At 34.3% G+C, this 20,255-nt stretch overlaps 1 protein-coding gene across 6 annotated transcripts in view; it reads right to left on the bottom strand.

Annotated features, from left to right (window-relative positions):
* The window catches only part of Usp25 (ubiquitin specific peptidase 25), a gene marked incomplete at its 5' end in the record, with an annotated part of 142,840 nt that overhangs the window by 83,439 nt on the left and 39,146 nt on the right, over positions 1–20,255 (bottom strand). For 4 of the 6 annotated variants that reach the window (XM_005375571.2, XM_005375573.2, XM_005375575.2 and 1 more), the window contains 3 exon segments: positions 6,894–7,017; positions 13,884–13,967; positions 17,821–17,965. In XM_005375571.2, coding sequence (XP_005375628.1) covers positions 6,894–7,017; positions 13,884–13,967; positions 17,821–17,965 — 353 coding nt within the window. 6 annotated transcript variants of the gene reach the window in all.

Below are 20,255 nucleotides of genomic sequence, written 5' to 3'. Positions count from 1 at the left end.
AAAAAATGTCTTTGTTCCTCTTGTACTTAACCGTGCTAGATAAAAGGGGGGGTGTACATAGAGATGATTAGGAAAACAAAGTTACAATATAACTTCCTGGGAAGAGACAAACTGATTTTGTTGAAGTGAAACATCATTTTCTTTCCACTCATTGAACATCATTTTATTACTTTTAACTGTCCATTAATGTTATTTAAACTTTTGTCACTTGTCACTTTCATTTCCACTTTTTGAGGATAATTCCAACATTTTTCTCTGAATATTTTTGAATGTTATTAGCAGTAAGTATTCTAGAATACCAATTACAAATCTAGGTATGAGTTTCTTTTAGTTTTCCTGGTTGGAATTTGTTGTATTTGATGACAATTCAAAGTGTTAGCTTTTCATTTCTAAAAATTTCCCAATGATTATACTTTAAATTTTAACTCAGGCTCATTTTCTCCTGAAATACAGTACCAAATAATACACGCTGGACTTATTCTATCTGACAAGACTTTAAGAGTTTATGTTTTCCATTTTTTTATAAATATGTATTTCAGACTGGACAATTTCTTCTAGTGTATCTTCCAGCCTTCTGATGTGTTCCTGATTAGCTCTTTCTAATCTGCTATTAAACCTGTTTTGTTTTTACTTTAGCTTTTCCAATTTTCATTTCCAAAAGATATTTTTAGTTGCTTTTCAAATGTGGTAGGTCACATTTTCACATTTTTCATTTCCTTTATAAAGTCACAGTTATATACATGACAATATCTGAATTCATGGGTACATTTTTGCTGCCTGCTTTACTATTAATTCTCATTGTGACATTTTTCCACCTATGCCTGGTACTTTGACTGGTCTGCTCTTAGAGCTTTAAAAGTCATCAAAAGATATTTTTTTAAGGCATAGGATAAAGTCACCTTCCTAGAGAAAATTTTTTATTCTGTCAACATCTGGAGACAATACAAATCTAACACAATTTAATACTAAATTTCCAAGCTGAGACTTATTGTACTACTGAAGTGACACAAATTCCAACTCCAAAATCATGGTGTAACTTCTCAGTGGCAAATTCTATCACCACTAAAAGCACCTCTCAGAGTCATAGTAATTAGCTTTCCAATATCCCAAGGGTATTAAAGGGAAGGATAATTCCGATTTAACTTTATCGTGAATATGCCATCCTTTAGGTTACAATTTAGTAAGAGGAAGAGTTGCCTACAAAGGGTGCCCATCTTATAATGGCCTTAGTTTTCTTTCTCCCTCTGTCTTCATCATGTTCTCATCAATGGGACACAAAGCCTGACATCCACAATTTAAAGGAATTTTACGTTGCATCATATTTTCAGTCTATGATCTGCTAGGCTCCAAGGCAGACAAGGCATAGTGGAAAGGTCTAGGCAGACACAGCTTGCCCATGGCATCCAGAAGCAGTGAGTGAAGGAAGGACCCAAACAGGGAGATACACCCTTCTAGTCATGCCTTCAGTGACCACCTCTCCCAATGATACACTGCCTCTTACCAGCACATTCAGCCCTGAATTCTTCCGTGGATTTATCCCTTGGTAAGTACAGTGCCCTCATGATCCCATCACCTTCCAAGAGCCCCACCTCTGAACACGTGAGCCCTCTGGAAGACATTCTAGATGTAAACCATAATATTCCACCCTACGGCCCCCTAAAAGACTCAGGTCCATCTCATTATGTAAAATGCATTTAGTCCACCTGTAAGAATCACTGATGTCTTAACAGTTCTAGCACTGCTTAAAAGTTCAAGTCCAAATCTCCTCTAAGACATAAGGCAAACTCTCAGCTGTGAGCCACTGCAAACACTAGAAAGAAAGTTAAATACTTCCAATACACAATGGCACAGGATAAACATTCTCATCAAAAGACAAACAAAGGAGCAGAAAGGAATGGGATTACAGCAAGACCAAAACCCAACAGAGCAAACAGTAAAGGCTATAGGTCTGTGTCCAGCACCCAAGACAAATTGTGATCACAAAACAGTCTGGGTAGTACTGCCCATATGGTATTATTAGTTGCAGTCCTCATGGTCTGTCTCTCAGTAGAGCTCCACTTACTCCATGCCACTTTCCATAGAAGATGCAACACTCCTAGCATCAACAACTTACTGGGGTCTGCACTGCACTTTCAGCTTCACTGTACTCACTGCTTAATACAGAGCCGTCTCTGGGGTACACTGCCTGACATCCCCAGCATTCTGAAATCCAGGTTGGAGCCACACTGAACCCACAACTCTTGCATTTTCCTTCCTCACAAAACCAGCACCACATGGATGAACCAAGGTCAGCCATCAATTCAAGTAGTACCAGGATCCTTTGGACTATGTGTGCTGAGTCCTCTGAGTGCCTGGACCACTGAGCACAGTGAAACATACTGCGGAACCAATTTCCCAGACGCTCTCTTCCCAAATTAAAGCTTTATAGTGTTGTACCGTTGAGCCTGCAAAGGAATCCTGAGATGCCCTCAAACCATCTTTCCTATCATCCTGATGCAATAATGCTAATCGTTTCAGCAATTATGCACTCCTTTGCCCCAACTGTGTTGTCACTTTATGGAAAAATTATAAACTTTTCAAATTATTTAGCTCTATTTGTTCTTAATAAGTCACTATAAATCTGGATAATAGGCCCCAGTGTACCCATGTCACAGGCCAAACACTGGGCTGCCTTGAAACTTCCTCTACCAGATTAATTAGTCCACTGGCCTTAATCTTAGCTCTGGATATGGGCAAAACATATACAAAATTTTCTGCCAGGGCATAATACACGTGGCCTTTAGTCCAACTGCCAATGGAGTCATCTCTCCTACCTGATACCTCCTGAGCTTGGACTTTATTGTCTGCTTTTTAATCAGCACCTTGGTCTCCTGAGCTCTGACCAGAATCTCACATCAAGCTCATCTTACACCATCCAAGGGCTTCTCTAGGCAGCATCTTCAAACCTTTCCAAAGTACTCCCACAAACCAGTTCCAAAGGCTCTTAAACCACATAGTCAGGTACAGTCACAGCAATGATCCCATTTCTCTTCAAAAGCTTTAGTCATTTTCTCTTCACTGACATACAAAACCCAACATTCACAATTTAAAGGAAGAAAGGCTTACTTTTACTCATGCTTTTCAGTCCATGGTCTGCTAGGCTCCAAGACAGAAAAGGCCATAGTAGAAGGGTCTAGGCAAAAGACAGTTTTCACCCCATGGATACAGGAAGCATAGAGTGGAGAAAGGAACCATGCAGGGAGATATACCCATCCTGGTCACACTCTCAGTGACTCCACCTCTACCAAACAGACCCTACCTCCTAACAGCACATTCAACTCTGAATTCTTCAGTGGATTAATCCATTCATGAATAAAACACCCCCATGATCCAATCATCTTCCAAAAGCCTCACCTCTAAATCATAAGACAAGTTAAATTATTTTCAAAAGAAACATACCACAGATACCAACCATTTCCCAAAATATTTCATTACCAAATCTCAACTACTCATATTCCACTTGTGCCTTAGCAATGTGCTATGACTGGGATGTAGTTTGCTTTCCAAGGGTCCATTTGTTGAAAGCTTGGCCCCCAGTGTAATGATGCTAGAATGTAGTATGAACCTAACAGGTAGGGCACAGTGAAAGTTCGTTAGGTTCATAGGGCCATATCCTTGAAAGAGACTGTGAGACCACCATGCCTGTGCCTGCCTGCCTGTGTCTGTGTGTTTCCTCTCCCACCACAACCTACCCTGGGCTCCCGCACATGCTCCTACCATGATGACATCTTTGGCCCTCACCAGGAGCCAAATCAACAGGGCTGCCTGATCTTAGATGTCTGGCCTCTGAAACAAGGAGTTCTTCTCTTTATAAAGCTAGCCTATACATAATATTTCATTATTGTAATGAAAAATGGACGAATAAATGATGACCAAAAGATAATTACAGTAACTGATCCTATTCCGACATTAAAGAATAAATACATTAAGATGCATATGTACTTTTAAAATGCTCTATTTAAGATTTTCACTATGAAATTTGTTATGTAACTAAACATAAAAAAATGAAATTCAAAAAGATAGGCTTTACCTCATCCAACTATACATATTAATGTAGTATTCTAAGTGTGTTCCTTCATGTTAAACTATACCTACTGAAACAGTGACAGTCAAATCATTCTGACAGTGTTATTTGGCAACAATATGCTATATAAACTTAGATAATGAAGAAAAAGTGAAATACTTTTCAGTATAATAGATAAACTTGTTCCTTAAGTATGAATAATTTTCCCTTTAAAATTTCGAGTGCCAATCCTTAATAAGACCTGTAGAAACAAATACACTACTTTGAAATATTCAACAGGAATTCAGATTCTCTTTTATGGATTCAGTGTGATTTATATAAATGGTTATTAACTATACATTTTGTGTTTAGCATTCTTTTGTATTCACTGCAAATTATGAAATCTACCAAGAAAAATAATTATGCTTTGTAACAATTTAACACAACTCTTATTTCCAGGAAATATAATTTAATGGCATATTATACTGTTCTAAATCCCTATAATGAAGATGTTTACTATTGTATAGTATTAAATTTTTAAAAGGCCAAGAATGAAGAGTATTTTTTAACTACTTTTGCTGATTTGTCAAAATTTTGTATTTAAAATAATATGCATCATATACACTGATATGACTTAATAACAAGTAAGAAAGAGTCTTAAACCCTAATTTCTTTAATTACACAGAGTCATATGTAAGCCACAGAGTAAAGCTTTTGTCAAGACAAGACTACCAATACAACAGTGGTTCCATGAGATTATAATGGAGACGAAAAATTCCTATTACCTAGTGACCTCTCATAGCAACTGCAACGTAATGTTGCTGGTGTAAACACACCTATTGTCCTGACAGTCTTCTTAAACTATAGTCCATAAAATTTTCTACAACTATGTATAGTATATCATATTTAGTAACAAATGACAATGATACTGGAATATATATATTTATTACATTATATTTTTATCATTACAGTATATGTCTACTTAAAAAATGTTTACTATAGAATATGAAATGTTGTATTAGTAAGAGACATACTTTGTGTTTATGAAGCATCAAGAAGCCATGTCAACTGGTTGACCTATACCATACAGATTTGTGTAACTATATTCTATGATGATCACAAAACAAAGATTCTTAAAAAAAATTTGCCAGTATGTGACCATAATATACACACTGCTTTAATGAGAAAATGTATGCCATAGAATTAGTGATATTAATCTGGTACATATGTTTAATATTTTTCCATATTCATATAAACAAATTCATATAAAATCAAAATACATATAAATAAAAATACACACTTTCAAAAGTAATATATTAATGAATTTTATAATCTCTTTATTACATAACAGATCATCTTAAAACATGTCCTCCACAGTTTGGGGAAAACTACTGTATTTTTTATCAAAAGTTAACTTCTACCAAGTTTTACTCAAAATATTTGTTCCAATCGATTACTCTTGGTAGTACTGGGAATAGAAACCAGAGTTTTATGCATGCTAGGCAAATGCTCTATCACTGAAGTAGATCCCCAGCACCATGTTCTTCATTTTTAAATATATTAACTAATTTGTGTAATTTCTCAAACCCTTTAGGAAATAAGCCAAATTAAAATGTCCAAAGATAGTTCATGGACTTTTGGTTTTCATTTAAAATTACTAGCAGTTAATATCAATTTCAATTAAAACAGAAGACTATACATTTTATTGTCTGTATACCTTACTATAAATTTAATGTTATACAAACTAAGTTGAAAAGTATCACTTAAAGATATTAAACAAGTATTACTGAGAAAAACACATTATGCGCCTGTGATAAACATAGCATTTTCAGACATCCTGTACCATATAAAAACCTTGGGTGCTATTTCCAAAGAAATATATTATTGATATTATATCAAGTGAAATTATCTAAGAAAACTGGTACATTCTGGTTCTAAAATATGTGTTACAGTAAAAAGAACAATAGACTTCCTAAGACCCATACAAGCTATGTGCTTTTGGAATATTATTTCACCTTCTCAAAGCTGAAATTTCTTCGTCAGTAAAAAGGAGCTACCACTGCCTCTAAATAACTGTTCAATTATAGTTAGTTATAATTTAAAAGTATTTTAAAACCACTACTGCTTAGGGGTAAAAACAAATTTAATTATTTATTCCTTAGGAAAATCAAATCATCTCAACCTAAAAGTTTGGGTTATTAAATTGAAAAAGACAATCTCACAGATCTTGGAACCCTATTTCTTTTATTTATGTATTTGTGTATGTGTGTATGTATGTGTGTATGTTTATATGCAAGTGTATGTAAATATACTATCATACTGTATATTAGAGGTTAGCAGTCTACAGCTCATGGGATATATCCAGCTGGTTGTTTTTGTAAATCAAGATTTATTGGAACACAGCCAAGATCATTATATTATATATTAGCTATGGCTGCTTTTGCGGTATAAAACCCAAGTAGTTGGAAAATATGACAGAAATGATACAACCAAAACATAGAAACAAAAATATTTACTACTGAATCTTTACAGAAAACATCTGCTGATTCTGCTATAAATTATTAAAGCTGAATTGGACAGTGTATACAAAAGAAATTAAGAAAAAAATTAAAAATTAAAATCACATCTAAATTTAATGTTTTTTAATGCCACTTCTGAGTCATAGAAATCTAAGTCTCAATAGCAAACAGAAGTAAAATATGAAAAGTTTGGTTACATAACACATAAAAACAATGCAGAGCATATCAATGGCTTATTTAGAACAAAGTATATCTATTGCCTCTAAAATTAAAGCCAGTTATTTCTGTTATAAATAGTATGTATATCTGCTTTATTCAAATTACGTTTTTACCTGCTAATGGCTTGTTCCTCATCAGTTATTCCAGTCTCCCTGAATGCCCTGTTTGATTCCGCCAAACTCAAGGCAATTGCTCTCTGAAGATCATCTTTATCATCTCCAGTGAGATCAATCACATCTGAAAAGCAAAACTATCTCTCTCAAAATTACAAGTTAAACAAAATAAAGCGTAATTTTATCATGAAAATATTATACCCAGTATACCCTCTGAAGGCAGGTCAGCACCAATTTAAATCTTTTTCTTACAGAAAGAACCCATCTAACAAGAATGCAAATACACTTTTAATCGATTATACTTGCTTAGTTTTCATCCATAAACCTAAAGCAATAAGAGCAGAAATACTTTTAATTGTAAAAGATTACCAGTATTTTTCTCTTATTAAAAACTAACAAGCAGAAACACTGCTGAGAATAATTTATTAAGAAAAACTGAAATCAAACATCAAACTAAAATCAAACATTTACATTAATGTTCTGTGAAGTTAACCCAATTACATATACATTACATCCTACCCATACTACCATTAGACACTGTCTAGTTATAGTTACAACTGAGTCTTCAACATTTATATTTCAAAAACTGACTGCTGGATGAGTGTATGTGTGTGAATGCGTGTGAGTTTTAAAGTCTGGAAAAATGTGTCGAAGTGTCAACAGTGGTTAATTCTGATGGCAGAAATTATAGGAAAAAAGGTGTAGGGGCTTTTACTTTCTATTTAAAACAATTCTGTAACATCCGATTTATTTATTAAATAGGAAATTCATTTAATATAAAATAAGATTCTCATTTCACTAAAACAAAGAAATATGTACATGAATTACGCTAATCACTTCTCTGCTAACAAAAAGACAGCTCTGATGCTACAATATTCTTTTTCTATAAAATATAAAGTACAACTATTACCACTTTTAGTAAATCCACTCTTAAATCCAATTTCCCAATATGTTTGATCAACCTACTTAACAGAGAATATACCCAAAAAAACACTCTATCATTTAAAATTAATAGAAATCAATAGGGTAAGAAAGAAAATAAGGTCTATCTGCTATTGTGTGGTTTTGTTTGGTTGGTATTATGTTTATGTTACGGACATGTTTTGTATTCAAACTGTTTATGTACATTTCAAATGTGATTACAATTTATCTGTCTTGGTAATCACAGAATTTTAAGAGAAATAAAAGCAAGCATACTGGAGAGGATGCCTTCTTTCCAAAATGCATACACATATATGTATGTACACATATATTCATGTACAAGCGAACACACACACACAGTGAATGCTGACGATGAGCCACATCCAAGGGAAAGGCAAGCATTACGGTGCGTCCTCATTCACCTTATTAACTGGATCTGGCACACTGCAACTTCTGGCTCTTCCCCAAAGTCAAAATGACCACGAAAGGCAAATGTTGTGAATAAAGTAAGGACATTTAGGCAGCGAAACAGCACAACTAAAGACATCAAAGGGAACTTCCAGAACTGCCTCAGAACATGGCAAGAACAAAAAAATAAATGTATTTGAAGTGAGGTGAAGATTCTGAAGGGAATTAACGGCAATGTAATCTTTTACTGTAATTTTTGTTTTAATTTAAAACAACTATCAGATTCCAATCACAGCTCAGAAACACTAGAAAAAAATAAACCATGAGAAAAGACAATGTATGATGGTTTCAAAAGTCCACTTCTGTTGCTAACCATACTTTTTCTTCCTCAGACCAGTACCTTAGAAGCATATTTAAGATATTAAAAATAACTGGCCATGGGAGGTGTTTTTAATATCCTTAAAGAAATTTAGCAAACTTCATGAAAAACTAGTAAGCAGGGCTCCTAAATTAGGTCCAGTAAAATGCAGGCCAGGTACATAACAAAGCAACTGAAATAATGGAACACCTTAGATATGTTAGTAGGCCAACATTTCATAAGTCAGGCCAGAAGACCCACATCCACCCAGACATGAGCAAAAATGGGTATTTCAGTTAAATACTGATGAAGAAAAGACTGGACAGGTATGAAATATATCACGAAAACGACACATCCTGGTTATTAAAGTGGCTAGAACTTGGACAGAGAATAATAAAGGCAGAGAAAATAAATCTGAAAATCACAGAAGTAGAAAAAGACGTTTTAGCCATACGATCAATCAGCCCTTACACTTCACTCTCTCACCACTATAGTGTGTTTTCAACTGTACAAACTGGAAAGATTTTAAAAAAAACATTGGCAGGTAAGATCCCAGCTAAAATTTAAGTTGCAACAATAGGACACACTGACATGAGATTTGGAAGGCAGAAGCAAAGGGCCAGCCATTACCCTTCTGCTTCTGACTGTTCCCTCCAGCACGACTGAACAGATGGAGGGTGTCGCACAGGAGCACTCCTGGATCCAGTTTCCAGCTTTGAGTATGTCAAATGACAGAGTGGCAACCAGACTCAGCATTCCTATGTCCAGGCAGGCTCCATAGCAGTTCCTAATCCTCGCTTGTGGTTCCCCAGGCTACAGTTACAGATGTAGCACAGCAGTCCTAGAAGATGCCTTTCACCACTGCTCAACGATCTGGGAGGCAACCCAACATGCAGCCCTTCCAGTGATTTTTAAACGAACCTGATCATTTGTATTAAATTCCTTTCTAGAAAATATATAGAATGTTTAGCATTTCACGTATGACAAACTGAGTAGGTTACAGCAGAAACATTTAGAAATAACAACAACCTATATTAATAGCTTTCGCTGATGTACCACTGTAATTCAAGCAGCACAAAAGCAAAGAACAAGCAATTTTTCTAACCTGTTTCAAAAAATAATACAGCTGAAGTTCTGAGAAATGAAGTACAATACCCTAAGAATAGAGAATGGCACACAGACCTCAAAGTTAAATCTTTTAACTCTTAAAGCCCGTGGTCCTTCTGCCTTACTACAGTTCTCCAAGTGTAACCTTACAGATGGGGTGGGGGTGCCTCATGAAACGTTTGGGAAGGGATGGGGAGTTCCTTAGGTAAGAAACTGATTATACTAAAATGTTATTCATCTGTTTGTGGATGAATCTGCCCTGATGATGAAAAACAACAGTGGGTAAAACTACTAGATCTTAGCACATTCAAGGGAGCAGCATCGGGCTGTGGGAATAATTCGCCATATTACTACTCTGAAATACGTCCCCTTCGTTTTAAAAACCTGTTTCTCTTAAAAATTTTAAACTTGATAAAAATAAAAAGTATTTTACTAAACCTCAGATCTTGACACACACACACATGTGTACACATACAACACCCCTTTTAAATTCTTTGTGACGAAAACGGCATAATGTATTTCTGGCTTTATATGTAAAGTATGTGGCTGTTACTATAGAAAAAACTGCTAGTGCAATGTTTGAGTTGCAAAGCCAAACTATTTTTATGGAATATTTTTAATTGAAAGAATAACAAATTACAAACTATGACTATTCAGATTTCAGCAAGCTTGTTAGCTTAAGGAAAACAAACGAGAGTATTTGTTGACAATGACGAACAAAGAATTTTCAAGCTAACTCAGAACTTTAAAAAACTTGTTTCAACCACTATGAACTTGATACCTTCCTAATACCTAAGATTTTTCTGATGACATCAATGACTATACTGACATATTTGATTGTTTTAGTTTTACATAGTAAATATTATTTGAAAGAAATCTTTTCCAACTTACCAATGTCACAGGAGTAGAAGATTCACTCAAAAAGCAAGACAAGTAGTGTATTTGAATGCAGAACAGTATGAAAAGGTCACTGGTATCACTTTAGAATCACTGATGTGACTTTGGATTCACCATTACAAGTATTCGTAAAGAAATTATGAGTCATCAAGTTTAGTTTTGGTATTAGTAAGAATATCCCTTACTATCTGCATGGTTAGTTAAAACATTCTTCCATTTTCTAACTTTATATCTGTATTAAGCCAGATTTTCTTCACATTCATTAACCATAAAACTCATTGCAACACAATGCAAACCTTCACAAACAGATTTGAGACTCCCGCTCTTCTGCAATACGGCAGCCATCAAAGATTCGTGAAAATGTGAAACATGTATTCTTCTTGCTAACTTGTTTCAGAAAGTATACTTTTCATAAAAATACTACTTAAGCCAACATTTAACATTGATATTTACACAAATATTCTAAGGTTTTTTCAGTTTTAATTTCTAATACAGTAAACATTTTATATAAAAAAAGCTCTCTAAAATATCCCCAATAATTTTTATGACTGTAAAGGGTCCTGAAAAGGAAAGTAAGAGAATCACCTTGCCATATTCCTAAACACCATTGTTTTTAATAAAACAAACCACAACTGGAGATTTTATTCTTTGGCTTTTACAATGTAGCAAAATTTGAAGTGGCATAAAGACTGTATATAAACATAACAGATATCTCTTCCTTCTTTTTCTAGTTTAAAAAAAAAATCAGATCCAGCCACAGGATGCCTGCATAGTCATAATCACTGTGACAAAAGTCAAAATGTGGCAATGGTAATAGTAGCTCATTAGATAAAACATTCACTCTCCCTTTTGATCCACCTCCAACATTTTCTATTACCTCGCTTTGCCAGCCAAACAAATTCATATTACCACCTTGCTCTTTCATCACAGCAAATACAGAAAATAATTATACCCTATATTGGTATTAAGGTATAAAACTGCTTGTGGCTAGAATGACCCCACTCAGCAGCTCTAGGTACTCCAACCTATCCTGCGTTTGCAGTACTCCAAGTGTGAAACATACAGGCACACCTGTAATCCAGTTGGAAATTAGAGTCTACAACCCCTCGCATAGAGAAGTAATAGTATTAAATGCTAAAAGGTTGGTTAGAACCTTGGATTATTAGTCCTTAACTGAAAAGCTAGGATTTTTTTCCTGTAAACAACAGGGGAAGTTTGTTCATTATTTGTAATTTCCCTGTAATCTTTCCTAAGTTTCTCCATGACGTTCTCCTTACTCCATAAGGCAGCTAGTTTCCACAGTATTTTAGAAAAATACATCAATCTTGAAAGATTATAACCTACTGACATATCAAATTCACGCAATTTTAAGACCAGACATTAAGTAAAATCTTATTTCAATAGAGTGGTTTCTTTTTTTTCTAGAATTAATGGGAAAATGATTCCATAAAACATGTAGTGAATTATCAATTTTGCAATGAAAATTAACATTTCAATTTCTTGGGGTAAGGGGGATTGGGAAATAAAACCCAAGGCTTTGTACATGCTAAGCAATCTACCACATGCTAAGCAATCTACCACTTTGTACATGCTAAGCAATCTACATCCTCAACCTTCAATTTTCTGCTATTCATATAAAAGGAATAAAGAGTTACTTGGCTTTAAACAATTTTTAATTGGTAAAGGTCAATTATAAAAATTAAGCCTTTGTAAAAAATGTCTATGCATTATGAATATTTTTATATCCATCCAAGGTGACACTTAGTAAAACACTTACTGTTTTTATAATCCCTTCCTCTAGGATTACAGGGAGGGTAATTCAATGGTACATATATGAAACTATTAATTGGACAAGACTGTAAACAAAAGTATTACAAAAGTGTGTAAGTACTAATGTACATTTTTAAAAGCATCCAAATTAACGTTTTAAAAAAGGTTTCTTTACTACAGTCAGGATACCAGTACCAAAACAGGATGCACCAAGTAACCAATTTTAAGACCAGACATTAAGTAAAATCTTCACCTTCTGAGAACTACCACTTCAGTAGGAACACATATCCCACCCACCACACTCGTTTCTCTTAACTGTGAAATAAATGTTGTCATCAGTCTGTCAATGAATTGTTAACACTGTTAACTCTTAAATCAATTCACTTTCCCTTGAAAATACTATATAAATGACATACGATTTCCAAGTTAGTTCAAATGCCTGTTCAGCCCATAATGTCATTACACTATAATGATACAATGATTTGATTTTTTTAAAAAGTCTTCCACAGTTCTCCTATATACATGAAAGTAAGCCAAGGGGAAGTTTAACAGACCAAGTTTATAATTACCACAAGCAAAGATTTCTAGGCAGTAAAGTGACATAAGCAGAAAGCACTTTGGAAAGTTAAAGAGAGCTGAAGGGTTTGAGAAGAGTTGTAAGAATATGTATCATGGCTAGAAACAATTGTAAGAAAAAGTACATACACAAAAATTAACAGAATGCAAACAGAATGGCTGTTTTGGAAGATTAAAAATGAGTAAGCAAACAAACCTGAGCCACCAGAGGATGAGGATATCCTTAAGAAGGTACATATGAATAAAGGGGTCTCCAAAGATTGGGAATAAGAACACTGCCATTCTTAACCTCACTCTCTCACCTTCAACCAAATTATGCCCTCACTATTCATCTTATGAGACCCTGTTTCAAAGCAAAAGGAAGAAACAATTCAGAAAATTGTATGTTATTCTCTATAGTTCACAGCTAACAGAATGCACTTACTCAGTCTGAACCGCCTAATTACATCTAATCTATTATAAGTAACTTTAAGATCATGTAGCATTTTATTTTTAAGCTTAGCCTTGACTGCTACTGGATCATCAAAACAGCTTTAGGTACGAGAAATTTCTAAAGAAAGAAATTTAACTTCCATGTTATTATTTTTTTTCAGCTGAATTGACTTATTTAACAAGGTTTGTGAATGGAAAAAATACCAATGTTCAATTAATAAAATCCTTAACTGTTTAATGTAACTAACTTATCCTCAGTAAAGATATAAATACTAGAATGAATTGAGTTTATTACTTACTGTATTAAGTCAGTATTTGTCTGGTCAAGCAATATAATTTAACCAGAGTTCTAAGGTTTTCTTACTTTGAATACAATCTTCCTCAGTAATTCAAACTATTACAGGGAAAATACTGTACAACTTTAAATTTTTGAAGAGACTATCGCTTAACACTCAACTATAACAACTCCTCTAAAATTTAAGTAAAAATGTGTCATTCATTTCTGTTTCAAAATTACCTACCCAAATCCCTCTTATCTTTTGATCCATATTTTGATTGCTCAATTGTAGCACATCTTGTTCTGGTGGATATATACTTTTTTTTTCCTGTTTTAAAAAAGTTCAAAACAATTTAATGATCATGAAATAAAAGGTACTACTATTAGATTTCATACTGGGCATAAGTTTTGTATTGTCATGTCTATGGCAGTGTCAATGTACAAAAATGTCACAATTTTTCCACTATTAACGTACATCTATGATCGTAAGTACCATCTATGACCTAGTACCTTGCGTCCTAGCCCCACTTTCATTACTGTTTTTAACTCCAAGCACTACTTTTTTTCCCAATGTAAGCTGGGATGAGAAGGCATTCATTTGACAATCAGCATTATCTACTCTGAAGATTCAAGCAATAAAAACAGTTGCCTATATTTTTGCTAACTTTATCACAAATGATTTGGGACTTTCTTTTTTTTTTTTTTTTGGTTTTTCTCCGGTACCGGGAACCGAACTCACGACCTTGCGCTTGCCAGGCAGGCACTTTGCCACTGAGCTAAATCCCCAGCCCCGATTTGGGACTTTCCCCAAAATTCAACACAGTACTGTAATATAGGATGTCACCAAAATAATGTAAAGACACTAGATACATTACTTCTAAATTCCCTATTATGTAAAGTATAATCTTTCATGGAAATTTTTTTCTTTCAAAAATGAAAGGTGACTAAACAAGCATGTGATTATTCTAGTTACTACTGAATGTAATTACGTTTCCAGTATTAAAAATGTACTCTTCAAGTCAACTGACATAATTTACAACTGCCTTTGCTATTATCAGGACATGCACACGCAAAAATTTTCCCAGAAGTACCAAATAATGACTTACAGAAAATACTAATTTAAAAACTATTTCTAGTCATTAAAAAAAATTTATATTCCTTCTAAAAGACAGACAATTGTTAGTAGTTATTTTCCAGATTATATCAACAAAGACCAAGCTTTTGGAAGGCTGCAGCAGGAGGATCTCAAGCCCAAAGCCAGCTCTAACAACTTGGTAACAACCTATCTCAAAATTTTAAAAGTTTAAAGGGCTGCAGGTGCAACTCAGTGTAAGGGCCTAGGTTTAATCCCTAGAAATGCAAGAAAAAAACAAAAAAATACAAAAATGTATATGTATTTAGTGTTAAAAACTTTTATTTAAAAACATAGATGTTTTATCAGGACTATACACATGACATGTTTAAAGTTACCATTACCTTGTTCATTTTTAAGCTTTAGTTGTAAGAGATTTTATACTTAGAAAAAAAGAAAACAAAACTGGAAAATATAAAAGTATGTCATGTTTGAAAGAATTAGGTTAAACTATCACAATTTTCAAATGACAATGTATTTCACGTAAAACTGAAAAGATGCTCAGGAAGCTTTTTTTTTTTAAATCTGCAACAACCCCTTGAAAACTTCCTCAGTCTGACCATTCCTTTTCCACAGATTCACACAGCACCTACTTAATGCAGGTTTTCAGTAGATGCCTGCACTTAAATACACATTCATTCATTTTCTGTCTTTCCAATCCACATGTAAGTCTTAATCAGTTCTTCCAAGAGTTAAAAATAAATCACAAAAATTCACTTCTCTAAAACAAATACACAGTAATTTAACAAAAAAATTTGAAAAATATCTGCTGAACCCATGGTATCTCTTTATACCATAAATTTTAAACCATTCAACACAATACATAACACTACTAAATTTAATCAGTTAAGACTATTTCACGAAGACCCATACTTCTTAGAACTTTGTAAAACATGGTACAAATGTACAAAAGGAAAAATACTGTGACTCCATCAGCTATTTTTCTTCTGGTTTGATACTATAAAAATACTACAATCATATTAAATGCCTACCAGCTTGCTTCTCAGTCCAATTTATGCACACTGTGCTAGTCAGCATCCCAGTAAGAAAAGTAACACTTTATAACTAAAGAAACCGCAACAGCAAGCAATGTACTCAATATGGCTGCCAAGACGGAATCAGAAATTCTGATTCTCTACCTTTTATTTCAAGCGGAAAATAAAACCAGTAACTATTTTTCAAAAAATACACAAAGAAAAAAATTTTACTTATGAGAAAATGAGACACATGCCTCCTGAAACCCAGTTGCCTTTCCCTCAGGGTATCTATCCAAATTTATTTTTCCTTCCATAATGTTTTCATTATTCCGCAACAGAAGTCTGAAAGGTGTTAACACTTGACTTAAGCAGTATTTTCCCTTTTGCACAGCAAATAAGACACCCTCTTTTCACTTTTGACAGTCTTATAACTCTAAGTTTCCCCTTTGTTACAGACTACACCACTTTCATATCACAAAGGATACTGAATGGAGAACTACACTTGTAAAATCTTTTTATCTCAACTAGAACACAAAACTGTTAAACTGTGAGTTTGTCCACTTTGACCAGTTGTTTGCAATCAGTGCCCTTTTCTTATTTTACCACCTGTTTCTTCTTCCATCTCCAAGTCTTAGAGCCTTGAAAGAAATGAGGTATTATTTTTAAATACTAAATCCTGCACACTCTGTTTTACTAACTTCTTCTAACACACTTTTAACTTCATTCCTTCCATTTGTCTTCAAAGATTTTCTACACATATTATCAAAAATAATTCAACAAGTATTTTCTCAGCAACAACAATGTTCAAGCAAATAACTTCAAAATAGCAGTACTTCTTAGATGTACACCCCTAAAAAAACACTTAATACAACCAAGAGACCAGAGAAAACAAGGAGGTAGATCCAGAACTAACTCTGCTAAGACCAGAATAAATTATACTAAGAAGAGAAAGGTTAGAAGGGATTCCTGGCAGACCAGCACGTGTATGAGATATAAATCAGTTGTATTATTATTACAGTGCAGAATGGAAAGAGAAAGCAACAGAAAATGAGGCTGGAGCATAGATAGGACCAAGTCACAGCTTGTCTTAAAGGTAGACATAAGCAATGAAGGCTGTCTCATATATGCAAAATTTCTGTCACCTAGTACCTGTAAGATATGTTCTCAATTCTGTGAGATAGGAATGAATGGGCTTTTCTGGGTCTTCAATTATAACAAGGTCTATGAGCAATATCAGAAATTCTTTTTGAATACATGTTAATAATCCAACTGCTCAAATCCATAATGCTTACATGTATCTCTTCTTGAGAAGGGGAGCATGAACCCAGGGCCTTGCACTGGCAAAATATGTTCTTTACCTCTCAGCTACACCCTTAGCCCAATAGTATAGTTATTAAAAACCATGATGCAATATAGAAGTTAACTGAGTAATTATTAAAAATGCTGAGTGCTATATAAGTACAGAGTATACACATTATGAAGAAAACCTATAGTCCCATATAAAATCTTCCACATATATGTGCATGTCTGTATATGTCTCCAAAGTATCTTTCCCAAGCTTTATTTTGTACTTTTTGTTTGTTTGTTTTTGGAGAAACAAGGATTTTTGTTACATGGAAATAATCCTTTTACCCAAAACTTTATTTACAATAAAGGGAAAGGAAAGGGACATTTCACTGAAAGGTAAACCTGTCAGTAACTGAAACAGTATTTTACCATAAAAAATACTGAGGCCTCTAGCAACCCTTAAAAGCCATAAAACAAACGACTGTGCCCACTTAGAATTCCAGACACTTTTTATAAATATGATACCTGTTACTCTATATTTCAAAGCAATAAATACTATATGAAATACTCATTAAAGGATCTGTAACAAGAAAAATCTTTTGCCATGAGTTTGGAATTAGGGCAAAAATGTGGTCAGTGAAACTATTATGCTATTTCAACCACATTAAAAAGAAAGCTAAATTTAATTTTGTTGTTTTCCATCTCTGCTTCAGCAAAACTAATACATTATCAATAAAAATTTTCAGTACATTTCTATTAAACTATTTAGGAAAAAAAAAACTTACTTGTATCTGCTTGGCTCCCCACACTGATATATCTATCGTTGCCAGGAAGCGCTGTTTGGTAGTAAGTTGTCTCCTCCTGCTGAGGGCTCTTGGCATTCTTCGCAGTAAGGAAAGCCACCGCTAATTCCAAGTTGCCATTACTATCCTTCAAATAGCAAGACAGGAACAGTCAATAATTTTGGAATAATTTACACATTTTCACAAAACTTATGCAACTTTCTTCATAACAACCAATACTTTGCAACAAAAACCACTTAGATTTGAAGTTATTCTATATGTGACTAATTTGAGTACATAAATTCATCACATACAAACTATTGATGCTAATAGTAATTCCTTTATGAATAGAAACTGCTAATTAATGTAAAATTCAATTCTCCCAATTTCTTAGTTTTCCATCCACTCAGCAACCACAAACATACTTTTGAAAAAATGAATAAAATAAAATTTTTTCCGTAACTCGGCATGGTAAGAGTAAAAAAGTATTTAATATAGTACTTCTTCAATCAAGGACAATAAAAGATAGTATCTATAGCCTGGGTATTGGATTCATATCACAGGGAAAGTTAAGCAAAATGTGAAGGACTAATAGGAAGAAAACAGCAAAAGATAATGAAGCTTGTTGATAGGACAGAGACACAGAAAGCACCTTGACAGAAATACTGCACTGAATACTATCAAAAAGACAATCCTTCTACAATTTATAAAAAACACTATTATTTAGTTCTCATTAAAAGCAGAGCTGAGGGGCTGGGGATTTAGCTCAGCGGCAAAAGTGCCTGCCTGGCATGCGCAAGGTCGTGAGTTCGGTTCCCAGTACCGGAGAAAAACCAAAAAAATTTAAAAAATAAAAAAAATAAAAGCAGAGCTGGACAAAGTATTCTGACATTCCTTAAGAAGGACTAATACTAGAGTAAGTAGGGATTGTTAAAGCAGGAAAATAATGAGACTTGTCCAGTTGTAAATTTATACTGTCTATACGGTTGGTTTTTCTCCGGTACCGGGAACCGAACTCACGACCTTGCACTTGCCAGGCAGGCGCTTTTTGCCGCTGAGCTAAATCCCCAGCCCCACTGTCTATACGGTTAATGACAAATAAAATATAACATTAGCGCTAAGACAACTAACTGAAATACCACAAGCAATCTTGATATTAATAATAATAATTTCTTCTGTAATGAAAGGCCAGGACACGAAAGGCCCTAAAATTTCAGCACACATGTGAGTGTGAAGGGAGGGCAACGAAGGGTTTGGAAAGGAGTGCAGCAGATGGCTTACATTTTAGAAGGTTCACCTGAAAGTGTGAATAAAACTAGGAGGTATGACAGACACTGTGAAACGAAAGGAAACTGCCCAAAAGTAAAGAGCAACTGGGATGAGGGAAAAGAGAAAAGAAAGAAGGGGAAATTATGTTTGTATGTATATAGAGGATAGCTAACATAGTTGTACTACTGACTTCTATCGCTTTATTGAAAGGAACAGTTAATGATTAATTATTTGATCAATCTTGCATGTCTCATTTATTTTCCTGAGAAATCACTGTGAAAATATCAATATGTAATATAATAACCACTATTAATTTCCTATCACCTCGTCTGAAATTCAGTATTGCTTGTATTGTTCTTGTGATATTTTGTAAATGTATGTGTGTTAATATGTTTTCATTTTTAAAATAAAAAAATATATAAAACATTTTAAAAGATTTATTTTGGTTGTACGTCAGAAACGGACAACTAGAGCAAAAGGGCACAATCGGAGAGTGAATCACGGCACAACGTTAACTGTGGAGCCCAACAGAAGCATCAGGATGATTCGAAGATCTGAAGCCTCAGTAACCAACAAAGTGGATTCCTCAAGACCTACCCCAACTCTGATTCTAGCAACAGTGAGGAAAGATAGTTAAGAGTACAGTTTTCAAAGCACCACTGCTTTAAAATGTTACCTTCACGATTACTATAAGATTCTTAAATGATACACTCAAAACATGCATGCTACAGTTTGGATTTGCAAATGTTCCCCAAAGACCATGTGCTAACAGCTTCATTGCCAGCCAATGAGTTTTTGGAAGGTGAATGGATCATTTGGGTTCTAACTTCACTGGTGTGATTAATCCTATGACAAATTAGTAACTGGATGTCATTACTAGGAAGTGATGGAAATTCAGGAAGTGGTGCCTCATTAAAAGACACAGCTAATGAGCATGTCACCTTTCTGTCTGTCTTCATCTGTCTGTATCTGTTTCTCCTCTCCACCCCATTTCTTACTAGTTGCCATGAAGTGAACAGCTTTCCTCCACTGTGGAGCTTGAGCCATGATGTGTCTACCTTGCCACAGGCCTAAAAGCAAAGCAGTTTACTATGGACTAAAATCCCTGACACCATAAGCCAAAATAAACTGAGCCAAGAATGGTGCCACATGCCTTTGATCCCAGCACT

Source organism: Chinchilla lanigera, unplaced genomic scaffold, assembly GCF_000276665.1.
Source record: "Chinchilla lanigera isolate Chin_1 unplaced genomic scaffold, ChiLan1.0 scaffold00006, whole genome shotgun sequence".
Classification (NCBI taxonomy): domain Eukaryota; kingdom Metazoa; phylum Chordata; class Mammalia; order Rodentia; family Chinchillidae; genus Chinchilla; species Chinchilla lanigera.
This window is presented reverse-complemented; position numbering and strand designations above follow the sequence as displayed.